This window comes from Engraulis encrasicolus, chromosome 20 (assembly GCF_034702125.1).
Source record: "Engraulis encrasicolus isolate BLACKSEA-1 chromosome 20, IST_EnEncr_1.0, whole genome shotgun sequence".
NCBI classification, from domain to species: Eukaryota; Metazoa; Chordata; class Actinopteri; order Clupeiformes; family Engraulidae; genus Engraulis; species Engraulis encrasicolus.
The window spans coordinates 10003064-10015682 of NC_085876.1; the positions used below are offsets into that span (position 1 = coordinate 10003064).

The 12619-nt window shown below is 47.3% G+C and overlaps 1 protein-coding gene across 2 annotated transcripts in view; it reads right to left on the reverse strand.

Moving 5' to 3' along the window:
• LOC134436253 (E3 ubiquitin-protein ligase RNF19A-like) overlaps positions 1-12619 on the reverse strand; it is a 45200-nt gene that overhangs the window by 18570 nt on the left and 14011 nt on the right. For both annotated transcript variants that reach the window (XM_063185386.1, XM_063185385.1), the window contains exons 2-3: positions 8826-9268; positions 7833-8503 (exon numbers count right to left, since the gene is read on the reverse strand). In XM_063185386.1, the coding sequence (XP_063041456.1) occupies positions 7833-8503; positions 8826-9268 (1114 nt within the window). The remainder of the gene's footprint in view (positions 1-7832; positions 8504-8825; positions 9269-12619) is intronic.

The following is a 12619-nucleotide window of genomic DNA, read 5'->3' on the forward strand; positions in this document are numbered from 1 at the left end:
ACTGTGTTTACGTCCATGCTGTTGCCCAACACAATCTAAAACACTATTGCTACAGGACCAGGTATTTGTAATGCAAGGACGGTTAAACGTGCTCACACACACTCCACACGCCAGTCTGGTCCACTGTTAAAAACCTACAGATTAGTGGCCTACACCAAGCAGTTATTAAAGTGACCGACCCTGGTAGATGATCTCATAGCAAGAGTTAACATGCTTAGAGCTATGGCATTGTTCTCCATTCAACACAAAACCCAGGTGCCCTGCTTTTACAACGTTTTCCACAAGGTTCACACGCCCAAGTAAAAGATTAGTAGTCAGCACCAAGTGTTTAAGTGACCAACCCAGGTAACAATCTCAGTAATCTCAGTCTCGAATAATCGCTCTCCAAAAAAATAAGAACTTTGCAAAGTCATCTGAAAGGGATCGGATCGGATAGAATCGGAATGACTGCAGAGCAGCATGCGATTTCCCAGGCTATAACATGGACCTCATGCCCATGGGGGCCCTGGCAGCTTTGAATCTGGCCTGGGTCATTTAGCAACCCTACTCCATATCGTTTTCCCTGTCATTTCCTGTGCGCCCTTCAAAATAAAGGCACAAAAGCACAAAAAGATTTGCTCTGCAATGTTGTCAGAAATTGTGTGCTCATGCCTGCTATGGATGGAACACCCCCAAACCTTCTGGAGCATTCCCTCGATGTGTTAATTGTGTGTCTAGCAACATCTCATCACACCTCCCTCATCATCATCATCATTATCATCATCACCATCGTCACTTTCCCCACGATTTCCACAGCCAGCTCAGTGCTCCTGTTTTCACACTACTGACGCATTTGAGAAGTAATGAAACGAGTGGTTTTCTTCACACCCATCTGTGTCAAAATACTCATTATGCTATTAGGTCACACCAGGCGGGTAGCAAGGCAACAACACACTCCCCCACAGCTGGGGAAAATAGCCAAGGACGATCCTAGTGGTGCACCCGGCAGTGGGCAAGTATTTTCCACATATTTACAGGATAGTGATGACGTGATGGGAAAGTAGCGGGAACAAAGACAGGAGGTAGGGTTGGGAAATGCTGGGAACCTGGATCCCCATGCATGGGTGCTCTTCAATGTGTGCCAAGACAGCGCCCCATAAAGTGTGTTTTGAAATAAACTAAGATATGAGTTTCAGGTGCCGTAGAGCAATGTTTCCCAAACTTTTTTGTCTTGTGTACCCCCAAGCCTTTTCGTTGTGCCATGAGTACCCCCTAACTTGTGTTCTATACCACTTCCTCTGTCCCAATGTAACTAAGTTCCATATATTTGCTAAAATTGCATTTTTCCAAGTACCCCCTGCAGTGTGCTCGCGTACCCCTAATGGTACACGTACCCCTGGTTGGGAAACACTGCCGTAGAGAATAGAGGGCGTTTAAGTTTAAGATTAGGGCTGCACGATTATGGAAAAAAATCATAATCACGATTATTTTGGTCAAAATTATAATCACGATTATTGATCACGATTATTGATTTTTGCAGGTTTTTTTGAAAATTATAACAAGATGAAATATAACCAACAATGAATTACCAGCCTGTCAGTATGTTCTGGCTTCAAGGACGCTCTCAAAAGTAGGTCACTATTGCCACGATTAAATCACGATTAAAATCACGAGTTCGATTTCACTATTTTATCACGATTTTGATTATTTTTCGATTAATTGTGCAGCCCTATTTAAAGGGACACTGTGTGAGATTTTTGGTTGTTTATTTCCAGACTTCATGCTGCCCATTCACTAATGTTACCTTTTTCATGAATACTTACCACCACTGTCAAATTCTAAGTATTCATTATGACTGAAATTGGCACTTTTCATACATGAAAAGAGGGATCTTCTCCATGGTCCGCCATTTTGAATTTCCAAAAATAGCCATTTTTAGCTGCAAAAATGACTCTACTTGGCCAATACTAGAAAATATGTGTTAATTACTTAGTAAACTTTCAAGTAAAGATCAAATTTGGCAATAGGCAGCCCAGTTTCAATGAGCAGCATAGTTGCAGTACCTTTTTTGACCATTTCCTGCACAGTGTCCCTTTAAGATGGATTATAAAATGGTTGTTTTGACCCTTCTGTGGCCTGCTGAGCTTGCACAATAAGCCTTTTGCAAGTTTGATCCCGGGATCTGCCTCAACCATGTGCTTAATGATAGACAAGGTACAGTAAGTGGGGTGAGTAAGGAGGTGTGTGTGATTGCTAAATGAAATTCCAGAGAACACCTCAGTGCCCAAACGCGTGTGTGTGCGTGCGTGTGTGTGTGATCTGAATGGAAGTTAGTGTGTAGGTCATTTACACCCACACCCACCTCCATACTCTGAACTCAAGACATCACAACAGCAGTTTTAAAGCACATATAAGCTTAGTCATTGGTGGCTTAGCTTGGACATGAGGCAGCAGTTTAAAGCACATACATTGGTGGTTTAGTTTGGTTTGGTTTGGTTGTCAGGAGCACCCCAAGAGGCTCAGCCACCTCCACAGCACACCCAGGGCAAAGCCCTTCTTGCCCCCACATTGCACCAGGGGTCACTGACCCCGTGGTGGCTGGTTACGGTAGTCTACTTTAAGACGCACTGGAGAACAGCGCTTTGCCAACTAGCAAACAGTGCGATTAACTGTGATGTAATCAGTTGGACAACTACTGTGCGAGGCTAATTTAGGCTTCCATCTAGGAGCCCAGGACATGACTGACATAGCACAGGCCCAAAAAAAGCAAGTGCTTTTATTTTCAGGCAGAAAAGGCGGGAATTCCACATCAATTAGGAAAGACATCTGATTTTTGCACTGCAATGTGCACTGCAGTAGGGGCATGACGAGGATAATGCAATAATAATAATAATAATTTTATTTGTATAGCACAAATTCAGACACAACATGTCGCTCCAAATGCTTTCACAGTCAGATCCAACAAAATCAATAGAATCGAATGATTAAGATGACGACAGATTAAAAATAGTACAATTAGAAGCAGCAACAAACAAACCAAATAAAAAAAAAAGATGAAAAACAGTTGAGGAAACCCAGAGAATGAAGAAAAGTCAACTACCACTAATTAACAAACTCTGCTGAGTCCCTCGCAGATGCTCTCTGCATTCTTTGTCTTTCTCTTCATTACTGAAGGTTTCCAGAAAACTGGATTTGTGTGTCTGCTTGACTGTGGGCAGTTGACACAACAGACAATCTGTTTCAGTGTCCTGCAATGACCCCACCTAACTGCTCTCTTCTCCTCCCCTCTTCTCTCCTCCTCCTCCCCCTCCCTCTCTTTCTTTTCTTCACTCTCTCCTCTCCTCTCTGCCTTCCTCTCTTTGCCCCTCTTCTCCTTCTCATCCTCCACAGTTGTGCTGATCTGGTGGACCAAGTTGCACACTGAACAAACAACGCAAACACATCATGCATCTAATGGAAGCACTCCAGAGAGAGAGAGAGAGAGAGCGAGAGAGAGAGAGAGAGAGAGAGAAAGACAGACAGACAGACAAAGACAGCACACGCGCGCTCGCACACACACACACACACACACACACACACACACACACACACACACACACACACACACACACACACACACACACACACACACACACACACACACACACACACAGACACACACACACACACACACACACACACACACACACACACACACACACACACACACACAACTGACCCATCAGAGCCATGGCTTGTCAGCCGTGGTGCCTGACGCCAAGTCAGATGGAGGTGAGTGAGTGACCGCATTTGGCACAAAATGGCGTACGCTACGTAGCAGTGGCACATTGAACGCTGCAGTCCCACCAATGGACCATGGACCCGACAAAGGCATTCCGTTTGGTGACTTAGAGTGTGTGTGAGTGTGTGTGAGTGTGTGTGAGTGTGTGAGTGAGAGGCAGATGAATGTGGTGGGAAAGCGAGAGCAGAGAGGAGAGAATCCAAGAAGAGGATGAGAAAGACCCACACTGCACAACACGTGTGTGTGCGTGTATAGGAAAAAAGACAAGACAAGAGAATTCATGCACACACACACACACACACACACACACACACACACACACACACACACACACACACACACACACACACACACACACACACACACACACACACACACACACACACACACACACACACACACACACACACACACAAACTTGCCTCCAGTGCATGGAGGGCACCAACAGCGCAAAGTGTGAGGCACAGCAGCAGGGGAGGGAAGAGAAAGGGGTCGAGCAGTATCGAGCTGAGCAAAGGGTGTGTGTGTGTGTGTGTGTGTGTGTGTGTGTGTGTGTGTGTGTGTGTGTGTGTGTGTGTGTGTGTGTGTGTGTGTGTGTGTGTGTGTGTCCAGCCAGCCGGCAGGCAGCCACTCTGTCTGATGAAAGGGGGCCTTTATTCGTCCTGACACCATCAACAGTGTGTCAAGCTGACAAAACGCTGATGACAGCACCCGACACACACACACACACACACACACACACACACACACACACACACACACACGCTCTCTCTCTCTCAATGTCGGGAACACACATACACTCAATGTCAGGGACACAAACACACACGCACAGCATTGGTGTTAGGGTAGATGTACACACTCACAGCTCCCACCACACACAGCATCAATGTCAAACACACACATACACACACACACACATAATCAATGTGAGCGTCAGCTCGTCTCCCCATGGAGTCTGGAGCAGAACAGCAGGCTCTTCCAAAATCCCTGCCAGTCTGCGCACGCGCACACACACACACACACACACACACACACACACACACACACACACCTAGTGACAGAACTTGGACACACACAGGTTGCCAAAACAGACTGGAGTGGTGTGTACGTGTGAGACAGAGAAAGGTAAACAACACAACCAAGTGGGTCAGGAGGACTCGAACCGGCAACCCTTGGGCAACAAGTCTGGCACCCTGACTGCATACCCACCTTACCAACCTTTGGAATACAGAATACAAAAAGCAAAGAATAGAAGCAAAGAATTACCTTTTGCTTTTTGCCACGTTGGTTTGTTTGTGTGTCAGCAAGATAACTGAAAAAGTTATGAACGGATTTGATGAAATTTTGGGGAGTTGTTGGAAATGACAAAAGGAACAAGGGATTCAATTTTGGTGGTCATCTGGGATTTTTTTTTTCCAAAGTTAAATTATAGGCATAGGATTCCAGAGCGTGTAGATGCTATGGCATCAATGACCCAATGGCCTTGGCGGAGGTTTGCACTCTCTGAGTGCTTCTAGCTTCAAATATTTTTGCTAGAGTCAACAGTGCAGAAGCAGGGATAAAGGGTGAGTGTACAATCACATGATGCCACAATATCCCAAATTCTCAGAAGCTGCTACTAGAGCTTATTCAGGTAAGGTCAGCTTATTTGGGTAAAGGCGTTTACAAATGCTGTGCTGAAACGCTTGATATCCAGATCCTATTGGGGATAACCGAAGTGCATATTACGTTCCAGCACTGCAGAGGCAACAGTGCAGATCGTACGCTAGGGCTGTGCAAAAAAAATCGTCATGACAATGCATTGCGATACTTGTTTTCACAATATACTGCATCGATTAGTGACAAGTGATTATTTGACGAAAGCTCTCTCCCAGATGCTAAAAGGCTTAAATAAAATGAACTGACTGACTAACTGCAAATCAACTTATTAATAAGCTGTATTTTTTTTACACATTTAATAAAGTACATGTACCGGTATAGCAATAGAGTAGAGTAGTAGAGTAGAGTAGAGTAACTTTATTGATCCCCAGGGGGAAATTCAGGTATCCAGTAGCTTACATAAATACACAAATACACAAAAGCCCACATGGACATTTCAAGACAAAAATAACAAGACAAAAATAAACACAGGAATAGTCATCAGGGTGGGGACAATAACATAAAAAAATAGAGATAAATGTAGAAAAAGGTAATTGTGCAAAAAGACATTCTGTGAGTTGGGATAGACCAAAGCAGAAAAAACATACTCTGTCAGTTAAGGTAGACAACAAGTGTTGATGGATACATCTATGATATAGTATAGTATGTAGAAGTAGGCAGTGTACAGAGTATGATAGGGGTTGAACATTCTTACAATGTCACAGTAAAGTACAGGTAAGTGTTTTAGGCAAGCACACACACACACAACACACACACACACACACACACACACACACACACACACACACACACACACACACACACACACACACACACACACACACACACACACACACACACACACACACACACACACACACACACACACACACAAAGAGGTTCCCCAGATCACAGTCTTTGCTTGTGGTAAGCAGGAAAAACAAGTATGTCCAGTGGTCAAGGGTCAAAAGTTCCTTAGTGCAGTTATTGGACAGCACACGCACACACACACACACACACACACACACACACACACACACACACACACACACACACACACACACACACACACACACACACACACACACACACACACACACACCAAGAGGATTCCCAGGCTGGGCCAGCTCTGGCATCTCAGGCAGTCCAGTCCCCTATGATGATGTTCTTCTTAGTGTCCTTCTGTGTGTTGTTAAACAGCTGAATTGCCCATGGGACAAAGGACTTCCTTAGTCTGTCAGTCCTGCAGTTGAAAGCACGGAGTCTGTGGCTGAACAGACTCAGTTGGTTAGTGAAGGTGGCGTTAAGGGGGTGATGCTGATTGTCCATAATAGAGTCTAGTCTGCTCAGTGTTCTGCTCTCGGTTATTGAGGTGAGTGTCTCCAGTTCCATGCCCACCACTGATCCCGCCTTCCTCACCAGTCTGTCAAGGCGTCCAGCATCTCTCTTCCTGATGCTTCCTCCCCAGCACGTCGCAGCAAAGAAGAGCACGCTGGCCATGACAGACTGGTAGAACATAAGCAGAAGTCGGCTGCAGACATTGAAGGATCTCAGGCTTCTGAGGAAATAGAGCCTGCTTTGGCCTTTCCTGTAGAGTGCATCTGAGTTTGTGGACCAGTCCAGTTTATTGTCGAGGTGCACTCCTAGGTACTTGTAAGTGCTGACAGTCTCCACTTTCTCTCCCCCAATAGAGACAGGCACCAAGGGTGGGATGGAGCGCCTGAAATCAACCACCATTTCCTTGTACATGAATTGCAATGCATCGTGATAGAATCGCATTGTGGCACGTGTATCATGATGCGCATTGAATCGTGAACCCTTCGCCAATACCCACTCCTAATGTACGCCACACTGTTCAGATGCAGATATGCACGCCGAAGGCCCACAAGTACTTGGCCGAAGGGGGATAGGGGGTTTCAGGGCAATCCCAGCAGTCGCTGTAGAGACAAAGCTGTTGACGAGAAGTCACAGCTATCTCCATGTCAACAGAAGCCACCGGTTTGCCCCTCTCCAGAGGGCACCTATAGGTCTATTTGTAGCCGATGGCGTGTTTACATCAAAGCACTTCCTCCCGAGGGCACTGAGCTCAACTGTACTGAGGAAGTTAAGGTATAGCTGTGTGTTTGTGCCTCAAGATACACCGAGTTTGCAGAAACCAGAGTGCAGGAGTGCAGTCAACCGGTACATTTGTTGATTTAACAACACAGATTAAGTTTTTAGCTCCTAAAATAAAATTATTGCATCCGTCAACGTGGTTATGTTTTTATCATGGCTTGTGTGGTGTACTGTACAAATGCAAGCACGCACGCACCTTCTCTCCTTCCCTCTCACACTCACACTCACACTCACATGCGCATTCTCATTCTCATTCTCTCTCTCTCACACACACACACACACACACACACACACACACACACACAGTTACCACACTCACCCGCAGTCGGGGGCCGGGCACCATCTACAGTCGGGATCCGCCGCCAGCCACCTGCGCAGCATGAACTCCTCGTACTTATCCATGAGCGCGCGGTCCTGCAGGATGGCGCGGATGTCGTGCGGGTTGAAGCGCTCGGCGCACTCGGGGCAGGTGATGTTGACGCGCGACTCGCTGATCTCGATGCGCAGGTACTGGCGCAGGCAGTCGGCGCAGGAGCGGTGCGGGCACGTCATGATGTCGGGGAAGCGCTCACGCGAGTGTCGCAGCAGGCATAGCGGGCACTCCAGCAGCTCCAGGTGCCGCTGGCTTCCATTTCCGCCCGCATATCCTGCCGACGCACCAGTAACTCCACCAACACCGACTACGCCAGCCGAGGTTGAAGGGCCGGCGAAGGACTCCGGGCCTAGCATGGTGTCCTGGAGGCCCCCGTCCACACCCACACCTCCATCCAGGGGTCCAACACCGACGCTGCCGCCACCATCCCCAGCGGAGCAGCGTGCCTTGCGGGAGGAGGAGGAGGAGGAGGAGCAGGAGGAGGCTTTGCTGGGGTCTCTCTGGCGGCCCCTGCGGAAGAGCGAGCGCAGGGACAGCCGGCGCTTCTTGCCCGGCGTCTTCCTGACCGAGGGCAGACTGGTGGAGGAGTCGACAGAGGCCAGGTCACGCTCAGAACCCTGAAGGATAATAAAAATAATAATATATATCAATATAAAATATGTACCATCAATAATGATTAATTAGTAACAACAGTAATCCAATTAATATGAATAGCAGTCGAGCTCATAGCCCTAGATAATAACAAAAAAATATAACAACATGATATAGTATGGTATCATAGTAGCACCAATATGAATGTTAGTTATAATATTAATATTGACAATATCAAGCATCATAATAATCATACACAATGAGATATTTTATTTTCCATGACACCAAAATCCAATCCACCAAAAAACAAAATCGACATAAACGAACAAATAAAAATAAAGCAGAAACCTTGGCCCGGTCTCGGAGGTCCCTGTTCGAGGAGCCCGGCTCCTGCAGCTCCTGGTCCTGGAGGTCTGACCTGGAGGCCCTGCGTGGAGGAGCGCTCATCTCCACATAGGAACATCCCGCTCTGGCCTGAGGCACATGGGTGGACGCCGGTCGAAAGGGTGATGAAGAGGAGGAGGAGGACGAGGAGGAGGAGGGGGAGGGAGGGGAGGGGCCGGAGAGGGGGGAGAGAGGGGAGAGAGGGGAGAGGGGGGAGAGGGGAAGGGAGCGGAGCGGGGAGCGCAGCGCGTCAAGGCATGCCGGCAGCCTCCCTACGCCCAGGCGGAGTCCCCCGCCGCCGGAGGAGGACGAGGAGGAAGCCACCTGTCCGGGCCCGCTAGCCGACGCAGCCAGCGGGGCAGCCGGGGGGGCGGAGGACGGGGACGGGGGCGGGCAGTCAGCAGGCTCTGGAAGAGAGAGGGAAAAGGGGGAGAGAAAGAGTTAACTTAATTCCCTATACGAGAGATTTTTTTTTAATTCTTAACATTGCTCGTATGCCTTGAACCATTTAATATGCAGCCATGTACACCACTCTATACAACAACATTTCCATCCAATGCTTCTTTTAGTGGAGGAAAAATTGTCCAGCTTAAGTGGTAAGCTTACAGGACACTTTAGAATGAGTTCAGGGAGTGAAAATACTATAGTTGATTGCTTACAAGTCAAGGAAAAAGACTGAAAAAGGAAAAGTCCTAATAAAAAAACCACACCCTCAACTGTACAGTTTCTCAGAATCTCCACCCCGTTCCCGTACGCCGTAACTTTTTAAAAAAAACCTACAGTCAACTTTAGTCATCAACTTTAACAGACGCGATAGACACCTTTAGCGCCACTTCAGGGGGAATCTGTTCCAAAACAGACCAACGGATTTCCACAGAACACAGTGGCACAGCAACAAAAATCTGAAGGTGCTGCATACTAGCAAAGAGGAGAGGAATGTGGGCTACAAAATCAACAAGTCTGCAGCTGGACCAGCAACAGCTCAGCCTTTACAGGCCTTGATTTCCTCATCCATTCTCAGAGGAAGAGGGCTATGACTCACCGAGGCCTGTGGCATTAAGCCAAACTCCTAAGGGTGGATGGGGGAGGTGTTTTACAAAACATTCCATAATGGAATGCATTGTCCAACAATGCAAAAATTCTAGAATGCTACAATGTGTTCCATGAGGCAGGGTTCTTGTTTAGAAGGCTCAGCCTGCCAACATTCTTTTACATACAAAGCCAGAAGAGCAGACTGATCCTGCAGACAACTCCTTTTACCTACTAAAGCTAAAGGACCAACACGTTTTCCAAAGTTCACCAGAACACACAGACACACACAGAGACACACACAGAGACACACACAGACACATACACAGACGGCCTTCCTCAAGGTGCTAGTCTGCAACAATCCAATTCTGAAATGAAGTCCAGTTTTGAAATGCTAGCTTGTCAAATGCAGGACACAATAAAACTAGAGGAGGGAAAAGAATGGGGGGGGTTGACTGAGCTGACTGAGTGCGCAACACAAGCACAGTTCACTCACATAAAGTACACAAAACAAGGCAGCAGGCTCTGACACGAAAGCAGCTTGACGTCAGTATCCAACAGGACAGCACACTCTGAACCACTCCTGATGCCACACACACGCGCACACGCACATACCACATACACACGCACGCGCACGCACATACACGCGCATGCGCACACACACACACACACGATTAAAAAGACACTCAATTTTCTTTTCATGATGTTGAATCCATGAAAAGAATTTGAAAGTCCAAGTGTGAGGCCGAGCGTGTAGTCATGCCAAGGTCTTCGAAAAAAAAATGTGCGCTCTCCCTCTCTCTGTTCTCTATTCCTCTCTAGGCCTGTTCATTTACAGAAAAGCAGTCTCGGGAAAGAGGCTTTTTTACGGTCAGTGGTCTGGACACTTTTCTTTTTCCCCCGCAGGAGTGAAACTGAAAAAAACATGGTGGTCTGAAAGTGTTTGTCGTTATTTTCCAGGACGTGGTGTGGAGTTAATACTCTTTCACAGGCAAAACGACATTTCTTTTTTTTCCCCACAGGAGTGATTCAGGCCAGGGGATGCAAGTTTACAGCTAGTGGTGTGTATGTGTTGATATTTATTTTACAGGAAGTGATCTTAAAAGCTACACTTTTTCACAGGACTGTCTCAGGGGGGTGGTACTTTACAGCTAGTGGCTGTCGTTGGTGTTGTCATTTAACAGGAAGTGGTCTGGAGGTGTTGCTAATTCACAGGAAGTGGTCTGGAGGAGGTGTTGCTAATTTACAGGAAGTGGTCAGATGGTATTGCTACTTTACCAGAAGTGGTTAGATGTTGCTGCTACTTTTATAGGAGGGGGTCTGCCAATTTTACAGGAAGTGGTTCAGTCAGACATGATTTCTAGAAAGTTCTTCATGGCAGCATGTGGTGTGACACCGCATGTGGTGTCTGTGCTACCCCTCATCACAGACCACACACACAAACGCACACCATCTGGATTTATTTCACGCCTACAGTACCAGTCAGAGGGGACACAGTACCATTTGCTCTTATGAGACAGGAGGGGCGAGAGGTGAGGTGTGGGGAACATGACTCCTGCAGTGTCGGTGTGCCAGACAGGCAAACACCTTGCCAGCCAGCTAGCCAACTCCACAATCTGTGTGTGTGTGTGTGTGTGTGTGTGTGTGTGTGTGTGTGTGTGTGTGTGTGTGCGCGCATGCGTGTGTTAGACAAGCTTGTATCTCACAAGCCACCTTCACAAGCTCATGAGAAGGAGCAGGTTACTGTGTGTGTGTGTGTGTGTGTGTGTGTGTGTGTGTGTAACAGGTTAGCGCCTCTAGACTGTGAATGCGAGTACAGTGTGTGTGTATGTGTGTGTGTAGGCACGTTTGCATGAGTGTGCAATAGAGTGGGGTGAGGGTGCGTCAGATAAGCCAGCAGCTAACCATCCACCACACCGCCCCAACCAAGCCTGGAAAACTGTAACTAGACTGTGTGTGTGTGTGTGTGTGTGTGTGTGTGTGTGTGTGTCTGTGTGTGTGTGTGTCTGTGTGTGTGTGTGTCTGTGTGTGTGTGTGTCTGTCTGTGTGTGTGTGTCTGTGTCTGTGTGTGTGTGTCTGTGTGTGTGTGTCTGTGTGTGTGTGTCTGTGTGTGCGTGTGTCTGTGTTTGTGTCTGTGTGTCTGTGTGTCTGTGTGTGTGTCTGTGTGTGTGTGTCTGTGTGTCTGTGTGTGTGTCTGTGTGTGTGTGTGTCTGTGTGTGTGTGTGTCTGTGTGTGTGTGTGTCTGTGTGTGTCTGTGTGTGTGTGTGTCTGTGTGTGTGTGTCTGTGTGTGTGTGTCTGTGTGTGTGTGTCTGTGTGTGTGTGTCTGTGTGTGTGTGTCTGTGTGTGTGTGTCTGTGTGTGTGTGTCTGTGTGTGTGTGTCTGTGTGTGTGTGTCTGTGTGTGTGTGTCTGTGTGTGTGTGTCTGTGTGTGTGTCTGTGTGTGTGTCTGTGTGTGTGTCTGTGTGTGTGTCTGTGTGTGTGTCTGTGTGTGTGTCTGTGTGTGTCTGTGTGTGTCTGTGTGCGTCTGTGTGCGTCTGTGTGCGTCTGTGTGCGTCTGTGTGCTCGCGCGCACGTGTGCAGTATGTAACGCAATAGGTTTTGGGTTGGTCTGTGAATATTAGTGACTTTGCAGGTGTGCAATAGATTGTGTGTGTGTGTGTGTAGTAGGGATGCAAATTATCGATTCATTCATTAATCATTAGTTGATAGCCTTATCGATCGACTTACGA